The sequence below is a fragment of the Tamandua tetradactyla genome, chromosome 5 (assembly GCF_023851605.1).
Source record: "Tamandua tetradactyla isolate mTamTet1 chromosome 5, mTamTet1.pri, whole genome shotgun sequence".
NCBI classification, from domain to species: domain Eukaryota; kingdom Metazoa; phylum Chordata; class Mammalia; order Pilosa; family Myrmecophagidae; genus Tamandua; species Tamandua tetradactyla.
In genome coordinates, this window is record NC_135331.1 from 9407440 (window position 1) to 9430921 (window position 23482).

The window sequence follows — 23482 nt, forward strand, 5'->3', positions numbered from 1 at the left end:
AGAATTTATTTATAATCTTGGGAGTGGGCAATATCTTTCCAAACAGATCTAAAAAATGTTTTGGAATTTGTTATAAAGAAATATCAATAATGAAATTAAAAGAAAAATGTCAAACCAGGGAAAATTCTGAAATATTAAAAAAGGGATTATACAAATCAATTTTAACAAGAACCCAAGAGAAATACAGACTAACAACAATATGGCTTTTGATCTCAAGAATACTTAACTTTGGGCGGGTCACGGTGGCTCAGCAGGCAAGAGTTCTCGCCTGCCATGCCAGAGACCTGGGGTCAATCCCCAGTGCCTACCCATGCAAAAAAAAAATCAAAGCAATGTGGTGCTAATATTTTTGCAAGGAATGATAAGAAATTTAGTCAATCATTTAGTAAGAAAGATGTTTTCCATCACTAAAAAGCCCCAAGGAAAACAAATCCATTCAAAGAAATACTATATCTTTTATACATTTCAAACTTAATCTAGTTCACATATATAAATTAAAATTGTGAGTTGTACAAACCTGAATTTTTCTGGTCCAAATGCTCCATAAAAAGTAGTCAACTTTGCATGAGCCCTTAGTACCTAAAGAGAAACAATGTGTTATTTTAAAGTTTGTATGCAACAATATTAAAACTTAAGAAAGTCAAAAATTAGGCATTCAATTTCAGAATCTTGCAGACTCTCATTTTATTCCATTATACAAGTCAATTCCCAAAACATGACTACCTTTATTTAATACAAAACAAAGCAAAAAAAAAACTTGTAATAATGAAAACATTTCCAATCATATTCAATGCAATAAAAAAAAAAAAGTAGCTGCATGCTATTGGAGGTACTCTTCAAAATCAGTTTTCCCACTAATTTCAAAAAGTCCTTAGAGCAAAATGTAGCTAGGTTATACCAAACATTTACTTTGAGTTAAGAATTTTAAAATACATATGCATGGGTGTATGAATACATGAATGTTTGGTACCATCATAATCATCGCCACAATTTACATTTGAGTGCTTCCCAAGTGTCAGGTACTATGCAAAATGGTTTACAGAAATTATTTCATTTGACCTTAAAATGACCCTATAAGGTAAGTACTACTATTATTCCCATTTTAGTTAAGGAAACTGAGGTATTAAGATGATAACAAGCTCCTGAAAAAATGCAGATGTGTCTTGTATGGAAAACCCCATTGTGATGTCCATTTACCCCAAAATTACCCTGTAAATCAATGTAATCACCTCTTTTAAGCCATCAGAATAAACAGGAACAGTTTTGCCTTCTTTCTTCAAAAGCTAAGATGAACAATAGGAAGCACAGTTAGACTGTCTGCTACATTAGATTTTTCACAAAACAAGGATTTACTGTGAATTAAAGGAAAAATTATTTTTGAAAACAAAATTAACTCTAAAATAAACAGTGGACAATAAAGTAATGACACTTTTTAAAATAATGCTTAAAAAATACATTATATGACAATAGTCCATAACATTTTGTCCCTGTGTTGTTTTTAATTCTAAGGACCATAACCAGCAATGGTACTCAGAGGTTGCTTTAGGGGAACAATCTACAGCAGAAACGGTATTATTTGCAACAGCAAAAAGTACATGTTAAAAAAGGTCTACAGTGGAAGAAGGAATCATTTTTTTAAATGGTTTCTTTTGCATAAGACAAACTAACATGTATAAATGTGTAAAAACTTACTCTGGTTTTGGCGTAATTTAGCATTTGCTGGGTCGTTTCATAGGTTATCCACTGAGCCTTCAAGCAGTAATCAACCACAAACTCATCGTCCTGTTTCACAAACACCAGACATGGTGAGGTACCAGTGGTGATCACTACCTCAGTTGGAGTACTCTATTACATGACAAAGAACATACCTGGATTTTATGTAGATTTTCTTTAGCTTCGTCTACAAGTTTTTGCCATTCAGTTTGCTCACTGATATTCACGGAGCTCAAAGCTAGTTTCTCCAATATATCATTTGATTTCACCTTGTAAACAAGCTGTAATATAAATATGTCAAATCAAGCAATTTGAAGCACAATATCTGAGGATGACTTCTTACATAGAAAGCTGCACACAGAAAGCAATATTAAAAAAAGCGAGTTATCGTGTGGCCCAGGAATAAGTTTTTAAGACAGCAACACCTAAATAACTATAACATAATCTAGATTATTAAGCATGAAACCACTTCTTATTAGCTTATTATCTTGTAACTGAAAAATTGGGATTTAAAGAATGATTTTTATTGCTGAATTATTGTACAGATGTTTCCTTTTGCTTTCTGGTGTATTAGAGTAGTTAGGGAAAAACATGAAATCTTTGAATTGTAATCCAGATGTCTTGAGCTCTGATAATGACTGTATAACCTTTATTTTGTACCTTTGAAATTGTAAAAACCTCCTAACAAATCTTCACTTGTACCTATTTATCCAGTTTTTCAACTTTTGAGTCTTGTCAGCCCCTAATATTTACTAATGAAGGGTCTTGGGTCAGCCCAGAACTAACCATCCCCACTTCCAAAGCTATCCTGATAACCAAAACTGGCTCTAACCAAAATGGGACCGTCTGACATGTGCAGTAGCTTAGACTTTAACCTGTAAGTCATCTAAAAATCATGCCCATCATCATATTAAGGTTGCCATTTCTTCCATACATTCTGTGACTAAGTATGTAATCAGTCTGTGCATGCCCAATAATTAAATCACCTCCAATTATATCATCTGGGTCATCATGCTCATTATTCTAAAACCTGCATATTTTTTGATGCTATAAAACTTTCAGAGTTACTGCAGTTTGGAGAGACAGATTTTTAGGCCGATAGGCAATCTGGTCTTCTCTATGTGTCTAATAATAAACTTTTTCTCTCTGAAACTCCTGTATCTCAGGAATTGGTCATTTGAGCGTATGGACAAAAATCAACTGCCTTTATCTGGTAACTATCTTATTTAACACCTAAGAAGTAAGCATTTAAACTCTCCATAATTCTATGGGGTAAGTACTAATATCCTTATTTCACAAATGAGAACATTGAGAGTGAGGAGAGGTTATCTAAAGCGTGTGAAATTATGCAGTTCATAAGAGATGGAGTTGGTTTTTAAAAGATGAATGCACAATTTTGCTTCATGTCATTCTAAATACAGCACAAGTCAGAAATACCCAAAATTTCAGATTCTTCTTCCCATGGATAAAATATCAATTTGGACATGGGTTCTCTGGTTCTGAAAGCTATAAAATTTAAGAGAATAAAATTTATCTATTTCTGTCTCTCCACTCCTGTCATCTCCTTCACTGGTTTTCTTATTTTATTCTTCCATTCATTCTTTTTAAAAAACAAATTATTATGAAATATTTCAGATGTTTGAAAAGGTAATAATATAGCAAATACTCATTACTCATCACCAAATTTAAGAAATAAGGTACATTACTAAATATAATTTAAAGTCCCTTTTATCTCTTTTTCTAATATATCATCCTCCCTCTCCCAACCAGAGATATCCTGAATAATTCTGAATTTGGTGCTTATCATTCTATTAATTTCTTTATTCCTTTACTCATATACTTTTCTTAACAATACAAAGAATTATTTTGCATGTTTTAAAACGTTTTATTTTTAAAACAACACACATTAGGTACCCATCACCTATTTAGGAAATATTCATTCTTTAATAAACTACAATCTGGATTTTTACTCAATACATCAGAGGAAACTGATTTTTCAAGGAATATCCATGACCTCCTCAATGTCAAATCCATAAGACATCTTTCCGCTTTTATATTTCATCCTTTCCACAGTATTTGAAACTGCTGATCACTCTCACTTCTAAAAAGTATCTTCTTCCATGGCTTCTATAATCATATACTCCTGTGGCTTTTCTCCTTTGTTTTTTCCCAAATATGTTTTTAAGGTTCTTCTTCCTCTACTGCCTTTACGTTGGCATCCCTTCGACTTGTCCTCAGATCTCTTCTTACTCTGTAAGGATTCCCCTGATTTAACCTCCCACTATACCCAGCTCAGATCACTTCCCATCTTCCTACTTGACATCCTTATTTTATCACAGAGCCTTCAAATTTCTATAAATACAACCCATCTTTTCTGACTAAGTTGCTTTTCCACACATATTCCTCGTTCAGGTAATGTCGTTACCATTCAACTAGTATGCAGGCCAGAATCCTGTCAGTCAACCTAAATTCTCTCGGCCCCTCCATCCATTTGGGTGCTAAATCCCACAGATTCTTCCTCCTATCTGCCTCTCTTGACAGACCCTCCCTCTTGGACATCATCACTTCACTATGCTAGTTCAGGTTTCTGTCATGGGCAAGTTCAAGTGTCAACCTGTTTGTCTGGTTCAGCAAGTGCTAGCCTGTCTGTTGCTAGGAGGAATTTCATAGAATTAGAACACGATCATGTCAGCTGCATCCACTGCTGATTCCATTTGTAATCAGCCAAGGGGAGTGCCTTCTACAATGAGTGATGTCTAATCTAATCAATGGAAGGCTTTTAAGGAGGATTCAGGAGAGACAGTGTCTCTTCCTGCTTCGGCCAGTGGGCCTCTCCTGTGGAGTCTTTTCAGACCCTTCATCTGAGTTGTCAGCTTCACAGCCTGCCCTACAGATTTTGGACTCTACGTTCCCAGGGTTATGTGAGACACTTTTATAAATTTTATATTTATGGAAATGTCCTGTTGATTCTGTTTCTCTAGAGAACCCTAACGAATGCAGTCTCCAATAAGTCTGCTTCATTTTCATCTCCCATTGGTCTTCTCACCTCCAAGCTTGCTCTCTTCCAAACAATTCTCCATTTTTCCAAAATAACATCTTAATCAAGATACTCTCCTGCTTAAAATTTTCATGGCTCCCCATTACCTACAGAATAAAATCTCAATCCTTTGCAATACATACAAGGCTCAATGGGATCTGAGCAATACTTCTCCACTGTCATCTCCATCTGCTCCTTTACTCATATGACCTACACACTGTTCCTACCTAATTACTAGGAGTTCCTGGAAGCATCAGAAGCCTCCCTCACTTTATCGATGCTGTCCTTATACTGAAAACTCCCTTTCTCTCCCTGGAATTCCTGAAACACCACCTTTAAGACTTGACATAAGAGTTACCTCCTCGATGAAGTCCTTCCTCCCTGCTATGGATCATTCTCTCCTTGGAATCCCTACTATATAGTTCAGACATATCTTAATTATAAGTTTTATCACACTAAATTCCAATTAAATTATATATGTCAGGCTCCCTGGCATCTAGTACATAAAGACATGTTTATTCAATAATGAAATGAATACAGGAATGATTACCTCAACATCTAGTCCAAATTGAATGGCAAAGTTCTCGGCTTCAGCATATCTGCGTTTGTGAAGTAACCGACTCAATCTGATAAATTGGAAAACAAATTTCAGTTTAACATTTACTAATCAAGGAATTTAAGTTTTTCTTTAGGGGGTGAGGCTTAAGAAAAAACAAAAAGTTACCTGTTTTCAGGTAAAGCTTCTGTAAGGCACCTAAGTACTAAAACAGAAACTGATTCTTCAGGTAATCTGAAACAAAAAAAAGGTAATTTAACAATGATAAGTAAATTTTATATTAGCTATTATTTAAATCTGATGAAAGAAAACATGACTCACGTTGGATCATCTTTGCAAATTCCTTCCATTAGGTATATTGTATCCTAACAACAATAACAAACAAAAAGATTAAAATACAAATATAAAAGTAATGAAATTTATAACTATTAGAATAATAGTTGATTCAAGCAAGAATTATCTATTAATGGATTCTAAAACCGTTGAGAGTAAAGGATATTCCCACAGTATCAACAGATTCCCACACAGATTATAAACTAATTAAAACGGAAAAATCTGGCAAAACTGCCTTGACCAAATGAACAAATTTAACAACACCAATAACAGGACAAATGGACATCATGAGCCTCTAAACTGATGCTGTTAGGACAGCACATTACCTATGCAGTATCCTTCCCAAAAGAGCCTAACGTGAATCTAAGCAGGATGCAATAATCAGACAATCCAAAAAAAGGGTCATTTTATAAATGCAACGACTCAGATTCTCAAAAACATCAATGTCTTAAAAGACAAAGAAAGTTTATGGCAACATGACAACCAAATGTACTGTGTGGTCCTTGAATGGATCCAGGAATATGGCAAAAAAAAAATAGCTTTAAAGTAACTGGCGTAAGTGGTTAATATTTGTATATGGATAGTATATTTCATAATAGAATTGTTTAATGTTAAATTTTCAATGTGGTAATTCTATTATAGAAGAAAGCACTTATTAATAGGTGATACATGTCAAGTAGTTAGGGGTGACATGTCATGAATTCTGTGAGTAATCTTCAAAAGGTTAAGAAAAATATGTTTGTGTGTCTGTGTATGTATAAAAAGAAATAAAGCAAATGTGACAATACTTTTTTCTTAAATATCATAATTTAAAAATAAAGAATCATTAGGGACTGTGCCCAGGTGTGTGATTTTAAATTCTTATTATCAATGTAATGTAGAAAAGTTTATAGGACAAATTTTAAAATCTCAGAAAGCCTTTGATGATATCACATTTTAGTATAACTAACACAGAAAAAGATTCAAACAGTTCAGGGAACACAATGAAAAGTTCCTTGTCCCTTACCTTCTCACCATCTTATTCAAGTCCCCTAAATTAACATTCTGATAATTGCATGAAAAAAAAAGATGCACAGACCAACATCTATCTTTGTCTATCCATCTTTCTACGTAACTACAAAAGGAGTCAGACTATCCTGACTCTTCTACAATTTGCCTTTCCTTCATTTAATAATTCATATGTGAATATGCGCATATCAGCACATACAGATTTATCTACATTTTAATGCATCAAATGGTTATCTCAATTTATTCAGTCATCTATTGATAGATATATTGATTATTTTGGTTAGTTTTACACTTTATATATTTTGTGAATAAACCTATATGGTAAAATTCCTAGCAGTAGAATTGCTGAATCTAATGTCATGGATTTTTAATTTGTATAACTATTGCCAAATTCTTCCTAGAAACAACAAAGATGTGAGTGCCCATTTCCCACATCCTTGATCAGGCTGAGTATTATCATGAAATGTTTCAATTTTTCCTATTTTTTTGTTTTTGGCTTTACTTTTTTATTCATTATCAAATAATTTTTCCTATTTTTGATGGGCCTTAACGATATGGTTTTGTTTTTTGTTTTGGTGGCTTAAAATCACTTGATTTTATTATATATTTCAGGAAGTCAGAAGTCCTAAAATCAAGGTGTTAGCAGGGCTACATTTCTACAGGAGGCTCTAGGGAAGAATTTTCTTGACTTTCAGAAGAATGTCTGAATTTCCTGGCTTGTGCTGCTCACTCCATCTACAAAGTGTATCACTTCAGCATGTCATCATAATTCCTCTCTTTTATAGTTTTTTATTGTATTTCTTTAATTACCAAAGTTAGCATTGTTTAAAATTATACTGCCCCATTTATATGCCAGGTCATAACCAGTGTTCACTTTATAACTGGATTGCTTCTCTTTTTGTAATTGGTTGAGTACTTTGTAAAATATGGACTTAACCTTTTGTCAATTTGTTATTTCTAACAAATTTCTATTTGTCTCTTGTCAATGGGACTTTTTTAATAACAAAAAATTAAAATAATTTGATTATCAAAAGTAATTAATCAATCAACCAAAGCAATGCCTCCCAATTAATTTTCAATCTATACTTCTTATAGAAATACAAAGAAATTGAATAAGCAGCTGACGATGTTTCATCTAATTAATTTTCTCTTTTTTTACATGAAGACTGATCTTGGGCAAGAATATTTACCTTCTGCTACGGATAAACACAGTTATAAACCTGTGTTATCCCAATATGTCATACCAATGCTTAGTTTGGTTATTCTCACTGTTCTTTGTGTTTTTAATAAAGTACTTTAAAATATAAAGAAACTTACTGTACTAATTCCTGTTTGGACAAGTGAAGAAATACTAGAAACTTCCAAAGAATATAGCATTTCCATTGTAGGTAATGAATAAACTGTGAGGTTTTTCATCTAAGAAAAATAGGACAATTAATTTAGTATGCTAATATAAACCCACAAGTACAAAACAGTACTTTATTATCAAGGGCACAGATAAAACACTCAGTACAGAGCTAAATGCAAAAATCATTTTATAAATAAACTTGTCACTGGATGATTTAAATATTGCAGATAAAATGTTCTAACTCACCTTCTGAATCTGCTAAATGAAAATCCATATACCTGAAGTCCATTCTGCTATATCTCTTTAAGGTAAATGTTAATTCTTTGGTGAAAGAACTATAAAAGTCACTTCAAAAAACAGTTCATATGGATATTTTTGATTCTTAAAATGCTCTGTTAAAATGTAGAGCCAAGATTTATGTCCAGTTTTGTTATAAGGAGAATAAATAGTTCTCCAGGATTATTTCTGATTTGTCAAGTGTCTGTGTAACTTAAAAGCTAACATGTGGTAAGCACTACTTAACATCCACTTTTAAATTAGTTAATGTTTTTCTCTAAAAGCATAATATAGACAAACAGGAACTAAAATGTTCCAATACCTTCTTAGTAGTAGTAGTTGTCAGAGCTACTAATTTGAGATTTGTAATCCCTTGCCTAAAAGAGAAAAGAAGCTTTAATTAATCAAATAAACTTTGCCAATTGCTGGATATAAGCTAAGACAAAGTTATATTCTTGCATAAAAGTTAAAATTAACGTACATAGAAGACATCAGATTCTATTTTTGCATATTTATGGCGCAGAATAACACTCTTTCTAACAAAATTACTTGGAAATTCATACTGCTTATTTGTTCCCAAAGTATCTGGCAAACAATTACTTGTCCTTACCGTGTCAAATTATTCTATAATTTAGAACACAATACATAATAAAAGATCTCAACAAAACCAGACAAGAAACTGATTTTAATAGAAGGAAAATTACTACTAGCATCATGGAAAATTACTACTAGTGTCATAATATACCATGCCACTGATGGAGAGTCTGCTTCTGAAGTAAGAAGAAAGTCTTGCACATGCAAAGAAGGCCAGTTCCATATGGGAATTAGAGTATAAATATCCCATAAGCTCAGCACATTCTGCAAGAGACACATATTTCACTTATATATTTTTTTAATGATTAAAATTTTACATTTCAGTTTTTGGTTTTTTATATGCATATTGAAATAAAACAAAGAATACAAAATAGTAATTGATTGATCCTCTTCCCCACCACATCCTCATAAGTTTGACAACTTTTTATTGTTAAATATATTACCAAATGAAACAGTAAAGGAGAAATATCATAAACATACATCTGTATCAAGAACAAAAAGTAGATTGTCTATCAGCTGGAACTTCTTTGCACCTACAAAAGAGAAAGCAAGATATCTAAGCATATTATTTCAGTGTTGTACATACTGATATTTAAATAGTAAACTGATATATTTATGGAAAGGCAGAACTACATTTAAACAAAAATTTCCTATTCTCATTTACTATTATTTCTTTTTTTGTATAGGTGACAACTAAAATGTGAAACCTCCCAAAATCCAACTCCAACAGGTTATGTATGTGAGCAATGGTTAGGCTATATGGGCTTATTTCAAAGAATGGTGTGGTTAATTGGATCACAGGTCAAACTAAATACAATGATGTGAAAATTAACACTCATCAATAATTATCAAAAGTTCCATTAACCAATTTTACCTTTAATTATCTCTGAATCAGTAAGATTCTTAACTGCCATTCCTTTCGTGGAAGACTCTGGTTCCCATTTCGAGACTGCACAATTACCAGTTCCCTAGGAAAGTGAAAACAGTACATTAATTGCAAATGTGGTTCTTAGATTAGACTTTCCTCAAAGAAGAAACACCTGAGCTGTACACATTACCAATTTCAAGATATATTTATATATGCAAGCCTCGCTAGCTTTGATCTCCTAGTTCTTCTCTCGGTTTGTTTTCAACAGAAGAGAACAGAAAAAGCAGTGAGTGTCACATGAATACTTAACAAGGAGTAGGCATCTTTAGGCAACTCACCATATAAGACCTGGGGGTGAACATTAAACCCTCCTTCAGTTTATGGTACAAATATTTAACATTACATATTATACAGGTATAGTTGAAAAAAACAATTGAGTTGTTTTTCCAATTGTGGTGAACAAGTTGTGCTTTTCCATATTCTTGCCATGTTTTCCATTTTACCAACAAAACTAATTATCACAGGGATTTTGCTTGATAAATCTCCCACCACAAGACTGAGACAACCAAGAGTGTAATTTTCAGAAGAAATAAAACTGGACTTGATTTGTCCTTGTAACTGCAAAATTAAAAAATTAGGTTGCTAGCCAAGATTAAGAATAAAGTAGAATCACTTATCAGGCTGAGATTAAATTAAAGACTGTTTTATTAGAATATTTCTCTAATCTTGAGATCCTCAACCTGGCTTATTTCACAAATTCAAGAGATTTGTGATCTTCAATAAGAAAAAATATGACATCTTAATTTTCACTAGTCTGTATATGAAATTTAACATTTCTAACATTTATGAATATAGGTAAAGAAAATAAAAATAAAAATCACTGTAGAATTAGCAGTGTAAATTACAGCTGATAGACAATATACTTTTTGTTCTTTACACTTTATAACAAGAGTAAAACTACTACAATTTTAAAGTAGTGATAAGCATAAACTAATTCAAAATAGCTTCAAAAATGTAACTAAAAAAAAATCTATGATTTCTAATGACCACAAAGTCCCAGGTACTACTAATTCTACTGTGGGTTATTTATTTTTTACTGGCCTACATTCACGATTCAAAGAAATGTTAAATTTGAGATAGCGCGTAGTGAAAATGAATGTCATATTTTTTTCCAAAACTAAAACTTAGGTTTAAATTTATGACCTTAATTTTATAATTTCCCTGTTTCTGTAACATATTACAAAGTAACTGTAACTTAATAAAAACTAACATTTTGATAAAGAAACACTTCAGGCAACAACAAAAAAATTTAATAAAAAAAAATTACCCCAATTATCACAGGGATTTCACTTGCTAAATCTCCCACCACAAGACTGAGACAACCAAGAGAATGATAATTTTCAGTAGAAATAAAACTGGACTTGATTTGTCCTTGCAACTGCAAAATTAAAAAAATAACAGTTATATATATTTCTGTGCTCCACAGTCCAAATTCTTTGGAAAAATTAACAAAAATCAGTTTAAACCAATCAGTTTCATTAAATATGTTTAAAGAGAGCGATAAATATGGTGGTTTTTTGTTACCTTTTTTGCTGCACTGAAGTCTACATTCTCAATTGCTGCATTAAAGAAAAAAAGGCTGGATTTATAGTATTAATCTAAAAAATATATACAAGTCATCCCTTTTGTATCAAAAAGGTGAAATAATAGAAATCTGGTGAAAAGAACCCTGGCCAGAAATTAATAAAGCAGTGCTGACTTTTCAGTTTTGCCTCATATTCAGGGTACCCACCAGACTTTCCTTGCAGCCCCACAGTGCTTCTCTGTATCTTCCCTTACCATTTCGTCTAACTAAGAAGTTCTCCTTCCCACCCTCCAATCATTCCACTCCTGTCCAAGCTCTAAAGCCCTGATCTGTAGTCTTCGTGACTTGCTTCTCTGTTCTGGAACAGCTCTTTTACTTTTCTACCTCCTTCATTAAATTACAGAGAATTACATATCTTATTATTGTCATATCCCCAGATGCTTTAAAAATGTCTGTTGAATACATGCTCCAAATCAACTCCTAGAAATTCTCTTCAGCTCAGAGGGATATACTGTCCATATCACTTACTCTGCATTATTTACACTTACACGGTCATTTCAGTTTTGAGGTTCATTCATTTCATCAAAAAACATTTATTATAGTCCTAGTGTATACTGTCTCCTTAACTAAGCTATAAACCCCTTGAAGACTATAAACAACTTATATTTCTCCAGATTTTGTTACAGCCCTAATAGTGGAGAGTAAATATATACTGAATACTTAAAAATACACTCACTATCATAGAAAGCAATTCAATTAAAATAATATTTTTAAAGAGAATATTTTTAAAATTTATCTGGAGAAGTAATAAGAAGTATTGCAGCAAATCAATAATAAAACAATACATTACTTACCTTGCTGTATTTTTACAAGCTCAAGGTTTGTAATATAAAAAAATCCATTGTTTGTAAGAAGCAGCATATAATAGGCACCTATTAAAACCAAATCAAAGTGAGTTACTCTAAAAACTAACACGAATATAAAATTTAAATCAGTATCTGGAACTAGCTTAAAACATGTCAATCTTGGAACCCCAAGGGTGTATGTGTGTGGTAGGGGCGCTGCCCACCCCAAGCTACAGGTCATAAAGCATCCATACAGAATTCTCCAGAAGCAAAAAGGTGAGGCTGAGCATCTTGGGGTACAAGATGTTTTAAGGGATCCACTTCAGTGGAAAGGAAGCACGGGGAGTCATGGTTAAATCATGTCCCTCAAAAAGATATGCTGACACAGAATTGTAAACATAAAAGTGGTTAAAGTGGGGAATTCTGTGGTATTTATGTTATCACAATACAAATTTAAATAATAAATTTAAATAATAAATAAAAATAATAAAATATAATTTAAATTTTATATATATATATGCTAATCTGTTCATTTAAATTTTAAATCATCAAATAATCTAGTAACTACACTGATAAAGATTATTTACAAAGAAATGGTAAGTTATGTGCAAAAACAATATCAGCTTCTTTGGAACTTTTATAAAAAAACTAAAATTCACTTGCCAGAAAATTAAAAAAATCTCACGTATATTAAAATAAATAAAGGTTCAGTAATCATTTGATGAAATCAAAATATGATAAATATGCTGAAACCCACAAAAACATTTTAAAAGAATGCAATGCCTCCTCAATAATCCAATCCAAGGATTCTCAAAACTTTAAAAATTAGATCAGAATATTATATTTAGAAAAGAAAAATATTTAAAACTCTGAAAAGAGCTAAAATTAAAAACTTGCTATGTACCACAATATTTACTGCATCAACAGAAAATATACTGTGTAGGTAGCATAACAAAGAATTTATACAATATGTTAAGAACCGTAAATTTGAATTTTTGATTGGGTATTAGTTAGAGGTCGAACAAGAAAAATTCAAGAAAACTCACCTTTATTTGAACCATCTTTCTCAATAATAAGATTCCGATAAGTACACTGATTTTCATCACTAGCTTTCTGAACAAAAGCCTAATTGCAAATTGATTTCAAATGATAAGGTTAATTTCAGAAAAAAGCATCAAGAACTATATTCTTTAAACCTTAGAGCTGTCAATTTTTTTTTAAAAAACAGTTTATTCACACACCATACAATCCATCCTAAATGTACAATCAATGGTTCCTAATAAAATCACAGTTACACGTTCGCCACCACAATCAACTTGAGAACGTTCCCATTTGTTGCAGGAAAAAAATCTCATACCTGTCCCTTATATCCCACTATTACTGACATTTGCCTTTGGTATAGTGTCTTTGTTACAATTAATGAAAGAATATTACAGTGTTACTTTTAACTATAGCCCTTAGTTGGCAGTAACTATATTTTTCCCCATTATTGACACCTTGTAATACTGATACACATTTTGTTCTAGCTCATGTAAAAACTTTCCTCTATTTGTATAATTAGCCACCATCATTGCTCACTTTAGGTTTCACTAAGTTATACAGTCCTAGTTTTTATCCTCTTTCCTTCTGGTGACATACATGACCCTCGTCTTCCTCTTTGAGCTATACTCACATTCATTTCTAGCAATTATTTTTAGCAATAATTCTGCCTATATACCAAACATTTTAGTTTTAAAATGAAAATATTTTAAAGCACTCTAAGAATACCTTCAAAGGTATCCTTTTCAATATTGCACTTATTTAATGTTTCCAAGGAATGATTCTTTAATTTAATGTTAGAAACATTAACTTAAAATATCAATTAAGTAATGGTTTGCTGGAATTTTAGTTTTCTAAGACATTATTTAGAACTTAGGATGAAAATGAAAAAATATGACAAATTCTTACATTAGTGAGTAATGTTTGCTTTGTTGTTACATGAATAAGATGTAAATCGCCATTTCTCTCACCAACCAAAAGAAATTTTCCTTCCTGACATAGGCCAACAACGTCCACTTGAGTATCTGAAAATTTTAAATCAAAGTTACAGGCTTCGTTAAAAAATACTTACTTTTATTTCAAAAAAAAATGCAGCCATTAAAAGTCAACTAGTCAAAGTGCATTTCCTAACATAACTTATGTAGACAGCTTAATTGAACACCATAAGTACATGGAACCTTGAGTAGGACATGAGATTTTGTGAGTTGGTCCACAGTGATGCCCCAATAAATCTCAGAGTGATTTGAACAGTGAATATAAAAGTATTTGCAAAGTCCCCTTCGGGGAATGGTGAGAAAGGGGGAAAATTCAACTTCCCCAAGTTGAATTCTTGATATTTTCACAAGCAGTGAGGACAACAAAGCTATATAGGCTGAGCCTCCGATCTTGGGGTTTGTTCATATAAAACGTAACCCCACAAAGGATAGGTCAAACCTACTTAAAATTAGGCCTAAGAGTCACCCCTAAGAGAGCCTCTTTTGTTGCTCAGATGTGGCCTCTCTCTCCAGCCAACACAACAAGCAAACTCATCACCCTCCCCCTGTCTATGTGGGACATGACTCCCAGGGGTGTGGACCTTCCTGGCAACATGGGACAGAAATCCCGGAATGAGCTGGGACTCAGCATCAAGGGATTGAGAAAAACCCTAGAATGAGCGCCAGACTCAGCATCAGGGGATTGAGAAAACCTTCTCGACCAAAAAGGGGAAGAGCGAAATGAGACAAAGTAAGTGTCAATGGCTGAGATTCCAAACAGAGTAGAGAGGTTATCCTGGAGGTTATTCGTACGCATTAAATAGATATCATCTTGTTAGTCAAGATGTAGTGGAGAGGCTGGAGAGAACTGCCTGAAAATGTGGAGTTGTGTTCCAGTAGCCATGTTTCTTGAAGATGATTGTGTAATGATATAGCTTTCACAATGTGACTGTGCGACTGTGAAAATCTTGTGTCTGAGGCTCCTTTTATCTACCCTATCAACAGATGAGTGAAACATATGGAATAAAGATGAATAATAGGGGGAACAAATGTTAAAATAAATTTAGAGTGAAATGCTGGTGACTGGTGAGAGAGAGAGGTGGGGGGTATGGTATGTATGAATTTTTTTCTGTTTTCTTTTTATTTATTTTTCTGAATAGATGCGAATGTTCCTAGAAATGATCATGATGATGAATATGTAACTGTGTGATGATATGTGTGAATTACTGATTATATATGTAGAACGGAATGATAAAAAATTACAAATGTTTGTGTTTGGGGTTTTTTGACATTTAAAAAAATAAAAAATAAAAAGTCAACTAGTCAAGCTTCTGAATATTTCAAAAAAGTTTGATAAAAGTTCAAAAAGAATTTGATTGACATTTGTTCAGTCAACAAATATTTTACTGAGTACTTCAATGCCAAGCATTGTTCAAGGACTTGTGAATATGTGACAGCAATAAAAGATCCCCCAAAATGCTATTCAGCGCCACACATTCTAAAAATGGTAAAATATCTGTTGATGGTATTTAAATTACGTTTAAGATTCAGGAACATGAATACAAATGGGTTTAACTATTTTCTACAGTCTTCTAAGACAAATTTTAAAAAACACAAGTGATCTAAATTGTTGCTTTACATGTACTTTACATGTACATTTTAGATTGAGAGAAGGGATCATCTCAGTATCCTTTCAGACTTGTGCACAGCACAAAATAGGCACATAAGAGTGTCTTGAATTCAGTCCAATGTTGACTCTCAGAAAGGGGGGAAGGGGCAAGTTACAAATTGGTAATTCATTTGCAAGATATGTGTGACTTCCAACTTCTTTTCTTTCTTTGCTTTAAAGACTTACCAAATATAAGATGCAACTGAAGCGATCTGCAAATACTGTCAAGCAGTATCACTGATTGGTCTGCTACAATAATAAACCCATCACTTAAGCTATATGCTTGGATCTTTGGACTTAATGAGGCCTGTGGCAAGGGAAAATATGAATAAAATTAAAACCTTTGAACAGAAGTTTAAATAATACTTATCCATAGCATCATCATTTTGTGAAAACCATGTGTCTGATGTTCCTTTTATCTATGATATGGACAGATGAGTAAAATATATGGATTAAAAATAAATAAATAATAGGGGGAACAAATGTTAAAATAAATTCAGCAGACTGAAATACTAGTGATCAATGAAAGGGAGTGGTAAGGGGTATAGAAAAAAATAGGGGAAACAAAGGCTAAAATGTATTGGGTAGATGGAAATACTAGCAGTCAATGAGAGGGAGGGGTAAGGCGTATACTATGTACGAGTTTTTTCTTTTTCCTTTTTATTAAGTTTATTAATCCTAACCCTAACCCTTTTTCTGAATTGATGCAAATGTTCTAAGACAGTGATCATTGTGATGAATATACAACTATTGATGATATTGTGAATTTTGATCATATACCAAGAATTGAATGATCATATAGTAAGAATGTTCATGTTTGTATGTTGTTATGTTAAAAAAAAATTTAAAGTTAAAAAACAAAACAAAAAAAGCATCCTCATAGTCTGAAGCACCCTAGCTTAAAACTTAACGATAGGCCTTATTTCTTTAATGCATATATCTAATCCATCCAGGATCATAAGTAGGGAAATAGTGCAGAATGGCTAGGAAAGTACAAATGATTTCCAAGTATAAGCCTTTGTTTCTTAAAGGTTGATCTTATGCCTATAGGAACCAGGCATAAATATAAATGAATGAAGCAAGACTGACACAAAGTCTCAGTGTCTTGTTTACCATAGTGAGGTAGACTGTGGTGAATTATGAACTGGAGAGTACACGCCCTGTATAAACTAGAAAACAGAATGTACTTAATACCACCCAAATTAAAGCCCTGTAGTTATGAACCAGGAAATAGTCATATCTTCTAATTTATCAAGAAATGCTGGATCTTTACGGGAAATGCTCTGATTTTTAAATATTGGCATCTAAGTCAATATATATTTTTTAAACCCTATGCAAGCCAAATGTGGGCCTCCAGTTTTCAGCTCTGTTGGTTAAGGCTTCCCTCACATATCTCTCTTGAAGCAGCTGGACAGCTTTAGCGGTTGGGAATGTTCAGTCATTTATCAGCTGAGTGCTCCTGTGCACATGCCTCTACTGACTCCTCTGTAAAACAGAAATAATAATACCTACGAAGACGGCTTGTACAGAAATTAAGTGAGTTAATTCATGTAAAGGGTAAAGGGCTTAGAAGAGAGACTGGCACATGGTTGATACTCAGTAAGTTCCCTTATAAACTAAGCTAATCACTTCATTTTATGCCTGGTTTAAGAGTCACCTTCTCTAGATGTAATTCTTGATAATTCGCCCACATTCTGAAGACATACTTTTTTTAACTTGCTTCTTCAATTAGCAAAAAAGTAAAGTAACAACACAGCATTGCAAAGAATGCTGAATGTTCTAGGGATCTACCCACACCGTTGCATCTCTTGGACTGCTCTTCCCCCCTCTTTTTATGTCCATGTGTCAGTCTCTTTATGAAGTGCTCCTTAATTTGCCCCTGTCCACAATGAGCTCTCAATCCTCTAAACGCCTATTGCATTTACTGTCTGTACTATGCATTTGGTATTTAGAATGTACTGACTCACATGGTTAAGTATTCTAAGGCTCCTGATAATATTAAAAAAATAAAGAAAGCACACATTCTCATTATAAAATGTGTGGTATATTTTAAATGTTTGTCTTTAGCAAATATTTAATATCAAATAGTAACAAGGCAATTTATTTTTGCTATTCTTAAAATGATCGATATTTTTATAAACCCTGTGATTCATGGTATATTAAAGGCAGTACAGTCTGACAAGATGCAAGTTTAAAGCTGAATAAACATTTTTTAAAATCCTATCAGCCAACCAAATTTATGGACATTTGATCTTCGATAAGGCCCCCAAATTCACTGAATTGGGACAGAATAGTCTTTTCAATAAATGAGCATGGGAAAATAAGGATTTCAAAAGCCAAAAGAATGAAAGACGATCCCTACCTTACACCCTACACAAAAATTAATTAATTTAAAATGGATTAAAGACCTAAATGTAAGAGCCAGTAGATAAAACTTCTAGAAGAAAATGCAGGGAAACATCTTCAAGATCTAGTAATAGGTGGTAGCTTCTTAAACTTTACCTCTAAAGCATAAACAATGGAAGGAAAAAAATAGACAAATGGGAACTCCTTAAGATCAAGAGCTTCTGTCCCTCAAAGGACTTTTTTAAAAAGGTGAAAAGGCAGCCAACTCAATGGGAAAAAATATTTGGAAACCATATAGCAGACAGAGGCTTGATATCCTGTGTACATAAAGAAATTATACAGCTCAACAGAAAAGAAACAACCCAATTATAAAATGGGCAGGAGATATGAATAGACATTTTTTTGAAGAGCAAATACAGACAGCCAAAAAGCACGTAAAGAGCTGCTCAACTTCACTGGGTATAAGGGAGATGCAAATTAAGATGACTATGAGATATCATCTCACACCTATAAGAATAATTGCTATTAAACAAATAGGAAATTAAAAAGTTTGGAGAGGATGTGCAGAAATTGGAACACCTATTCACCGCTGGTAGGAATGTATAATGGTGCAGCTGCTGTGGACAACAGTGTGGCAAGTCTTCAGAAAACTAAATATTGAATTGCCGTATGACCCAGCAATACCAATACTCAGTATATATCCAGAAGAGCTGAGGGCAGTGATATGAACAGACATTTGCACACCAATGTTCAAAATGGTACTATTCACAATTGCCAAAAGATGGAAACAATCCAGTGCCCATTAACAGAAGAGTGGATAAACAAAATGTGGTATATACATATGATGGAATATTATGCAAGGTAAGACAAAATGAAGTCTGAAAACATATGACAACATGGATGAACCTTGAGGACATAATGCTGAATGAAATAAGTCAGACACAAAAGGACATCTACTGCATGATTTTGTTATTAAGACTCTGGTAAAGGTAATCTCAGAGGTTACACTGTAGAATATAGCAGACCTAGAGACACACAGAAGCTAGAGACAGGAAAAGCTCTCCAATGAGGTTGAATCTAAATGGAAGGGAATGGATGGAAGTGATGATAACTAATTAGCAGGTTTATAAGTAACATTGCCATATTGAAGGCGAATATGACTGAAAGGGAATGTATAGTGCCATGTATCCCAATGATTAAATTCACAATTATAAATAAGTTCTTATAAGAATCATTTCAATGGTTCGATAGTTGACAAGGAGTCAATGGTATAGGGATATACGGGGAAACTAAAAATGCATGCTATGGCCGATAGTTAACAGGTAGTTAGATAGGGCTAATGGTCATAGTTTGCTGAACCCCGATCAACATCATTCCTGTTGATTCTTAACACCTAGGGCTTGAACGGAGACTCTTAAAGGTTTCATGCATTAGGTCTGCCTTCCTGGACATATAGGTCGCAGAAGACTACTGGTCAAAAAATCCTGAAATCCAGAGAGACCAGCCTCTTCAGGTTTATCAAGTGATTGCATCCCCCTATCCTTCAGTGTGGACACCCCTTCTCAGCATGAAAGCGTTGGAATGGGTATTTCCCTAAGATCCCTATAGAATGGGAGATGGATAAAAGGAGAAGTATAACAGAGAAAATGGGATTTAACAAATGAGTATGGCTGCTCAATCACAATATTAATATCCCTTCTAGCCTCCAGTGTTTTGGAGCAGATAGAAGGAAAAATCTGAGGTGATGGAATGGTAGTACATGACAAATTCTGAGATTTGTCCTATAGCTGCTTCTTGAAATGTGTTTTGAAAATTATTGTTTTTTACTTTCTTTGCTTTATACAAATGCTATATTTTACAATAAAACATTAAAATAAATAAATCCTATCAGCCAGCTTCTTTGAATGGATTTGGAACATCATTTGAAAAGAAGTCAAAATCCTACATTTGAGGCACTTCATAAGTAGGGCTCCCTAGGATGTCCTGTCTTTCAAGCCCCGGAAGACACAAATTATGTTTTGTTTCTAATATTTGGTTTCTTTCTTTATTTCTTTAAAATTTTTTTCTAAATTACAGAATTAACAAATTACATTGACATTCTAAGGGAAATACCAGTACCCTGAGCTATATTAACATAACTAATCAGTTAGATTTTGTACCTTTTCTACAAAATCTTTGTCTACCAATATCATCTATATTTCATCAGAAACAAATCACTGTAAAGAAAAATCTAACACAAAAAACTAACAATAATGCATTTTATAGAAAGCAAAGAGTAAGATTTCAAGCATTGAGCAAGAATGGCCTAACTACTGTTTAAAAGAAGAAAGTTAAACATATAAAGAAATGCATGAAAATGATAAACCTCAAATTCAGTAGGATGCTTAATTCTGAGGTGGGACACGAGAGGAACATGGGATCAGGGAGGGACCCCCAGCAACTTCAACTCTATCACTAATGTTCTTATTTCCTAAACTGGTGGAGGGTATTCATCGTATCATTTTATAGACTGTGTATGTTCTAAATGTCTCAAGGGGAGATACGAAAAATTCTGTTTTAGAAATAGCAAACTTAGGATGATACAGGGGGAATTCAGAAGGAAATCTTGAAATTTCGTTCTGAACCTTGATCCCCTAATAAAGTGCTATATTCATTCACAAAACATTTTCTGTGTGGCTTCTAGGTCTACTAGGTGCTCAATAAAAATCTGGGGACTGAAATAGCATCAGAATCACTACCTTTTCAGAGGAGATCTTCACTAGCAGGTCTACTTGATATAAAGCCGTTCCATGTTCTTTTCTTAAACCAACACTTAGGGACCCACTTCCTGTATCATCATTTGTTAGAAGCTCAATATCATTCCACATGTTTCCAAGATCGTCTTCCTGAGTCAGGAGCAACTGTCCTCTCTGTGACAACACGTAAAATTAGAAAGCAAATTATCTCATTGTACAGAATATACTTCCTTGGGAAATGAAAAGCATTACATACACACCGGGAGTCGGGGGGAGAGACGGTAATAAAAACGGTATCAACATATAAAGACCTCTTTCTCTTCATGTTATTGCTGTGGTTGCTTGAAACTTCAGACCAATAAACTAAACTAGGGCTATGATTATACCCTAGAACAACATATTGGTTTAAGCACTCAAACAAAAAATTATGATCTTACCAGTGTGTCCTAGGGCTTCTAGTACTTTGTCTAGCTTGAAGTAACAGCAAATTTTCATTTGAAATAAATCTTTAAACCAGTATAGCAAGAGTGCAAGTTCTGAAGTCAGACTATTTAGGAATCTCAGGGCGACTAGATTTCAGATTTAAAAAAAGTTCATTAATGTTTCCACAGTATTGTTATACAATACATGAAAATGATAAAGGGAGGAAAAAGTTGGATTAGGTCTCTGATTCGACCAAAACATTTGCAACCTTGGGAAAGTCATTTAACCATTTCATCAGCAAAGATTGATAGAACGCGTATTAGCTAGGGTCTGGGTGGGAATAGAATGCTAACATGAAACAGAATCCCTGTATCAAGTCTGGTAGGGAACAATAAGCAAATAATTACAATTGTTTTGATAACTGCTAACAGTATTGGTGCTCTTTCACATTTACTAGACAGTTGTTCTTAGCCAAACAACTTAATCTTTCTGTAACTCCATTCCCTAATCTATAAAATAGGAATATAATTGTACCTACCTGAAAGGGTTATTACAAGTTTTACATGTTCACACTTAGAACAATGCTTGGTTCACGGCAAGCATTGGCAAGCACTCAACTGAAGTGCTGGCAAATTTATTATTAGTGGTGGAAGCAGGTAACATTTGGACTGAGGAACTTAAGGTCGTAGGACCTTTTTAAATAGAGGAAAAAGAGTTCTTACTAGAAGAATATAAGTAAGGGTATAGAAATAAAACCTTTCAAGAGAATACAGAATGATTCTAAGTGGCTGCTGTTTCAGTGAGAGTTGGGAAGAACTTAAGACAGAAGAAACAGGTTGGAGTTAAAACCTTTAAGGGCCTCGGTTTCCCATATCAGTAAACATTATCAACTTTCCAGCCAGGGCTGCACATTCATTCATTCAACAAATGTTTACTGGATCCCTACAGTGTTCCAGACACTCATTTAGGAGCTGGGAATACAACTATGAACAAGACTGAAAACATCTTTCCCATTACGAAGTTTATATTCTTGAGGGAAAGACAGACAAAAACAAAACAGTTGGCACATATTCAGTTTCTTGCGTGTCAAGCAGTTTTGAAAACTTTACTCATTTAATTCTCACAACGACCCATTTTACGGTTGAGGAAAATGAGTCAAGGATTAAATAAACGGCCAAAATCACCTATAAAGTAGATGTAGCCACACAAAACTTTAAATCCACATCTGCTTCTTAGCAACTGTTATACTGCCTCCCTACGAATGAAACAGTAAATGCTCAAATAATCGCAAACTACGCCAAATGTTTTGAAGGAAACAACACTCAGATGAGTAAATGGGGGAGGGGGAGCCGGCTTAAGATGGATTTATACTTAGGAAGGAATGGAGATGACATCTCAACTAAAACCTGAATCACAAGAACCCAATCATGTTAAAGCTCAGAGGCAAGAATCAGATAGAGCAATCGGTGCAAAGTCTCAGAAGCTGCAACGAATCTGGCGAGGCTATCCTGCCAAAGTGAGAGCGGAAAATAGAGAGGGAGAAGGTGGGGCCAAAAGAAAAGGCGAGTTCAAGAATGCAGTGCAAAGCGGGGAGGGTACCAAGTAGATTGGTGACATGGTTTAATTAATATTTGAGATCACTCTAGCTGCTGCGTGGAGAACACATTTACGAATATGAGATAATAAGTAAGATAAAACTGCGTCAGTTAGGCCTCCACACTTAAACGCTCTCAGGTGGACACAACTGCTAGCAAGAACCGATTCCAACCTCACTCCCGCCACCATCTTGAATAGAAAGCATCCCGAACTGTGCTGAGAACGCTGAAATTTTTACCTGAACCCACTCCCAGCTCCGTATAGCAGCTCCTCACCTGCAATTGAAGAAACTAAAAGAACCACTCAGACAGCTCGCCCCTCTTCCTAACTCACATAACCGCCCCTAAACCCTTTAGGGTCCATACCACAGGTTTAAATTGGCGGGAGTATCCCAAGCCCAACCCCTTTTACGGTTACCGAAGGAGGCCAAGATTCCCTTAGAATCGAAATAGGAAGTCGCCCCACCCTAAGCCCCACCCATTCCGTTCCCAAGAGTCCACATACAAGGGTGTATTTTGGGCCCCACCCCCTCCACTAA

General features: G+C 34.0%; 1 protein-coding gene across 15 annotated transcripts in view; it reads right to left on the reverse strand.

Annotated features, from left to right (window-relative positions):
* The window catches only part of KNTC1 (kinetochore associated 1), a 172055-nt gene that overhangs the window by 54144 nt on the left and 94429 nt on the right, over positions 1-23482 (reverse strand). For 12 of the 15 annotated variants that reach the window (XR_013175534.1, XM_077159714.1, XM_077159713.1 and 9 more), the window contains 19 exons: positions 20929-21099; positions 16031-16151; positions 14111-14226; positions 13210-13288; positions 12173-12250; positions 11318-11352; positions 11061-11171; positions 9740-9833; positions 9346-9398; positions 9017-9129; positions 8594-8648; positions 7965-8063; positions 5628-5671; positions 5475-5540; positions 5301-5376; positions 1869-1994; positions 1693-1782; positions 1230-1283; positions 518-579 (listed from right to left, as the gene is read on the reverse strand). Coding sequence is in view for 14 of the 15 variants with exons in the window: in XM_077159718.1 (XP_077015833.1) it covers positions 518-579; positions 1230-1283; positions 1693-1782; positions 1869-1994; positions 5301-5376; positions 5475-5540; positions 5628-5671; positions 7965-8063; positions 8594-8648; positions 9017-9129; positions 9346-9398; positions 9740-9833; positions 11061-11171; positions 11318-11352; positions 12173-12250; positions 13210-13288; positions 14111-14226; positions 16031-16151; positions 20929-21099 (1643 nt within the window). In the remaining variant the exon portion in view is untranslated. Of the gene's footprint in view, positions 1-517; positions 580-1229; positions 1284-1692; positions 1783-1868; positions 1995-5300; positions 5377-5474; positions 5541-5627; positions 5672-7964; positions 8064-8593; positions 8649-9016; positions 9130-9345; positions 9399-9739; positions 9834-11060; positions 11172-11317; positions 11353-12172; positions 12251-13209; positions 13289-14110; positions 14227-16030; positions 16152-20928; positions 21100-21886; positions 23110-23182; positions 23400-23482 lie in introns of those variants that run through there. The other 3 variants (XM_077159716.1, XM_077159717.1, XM_077159715.1) reach the window with 3 other exon arrangements.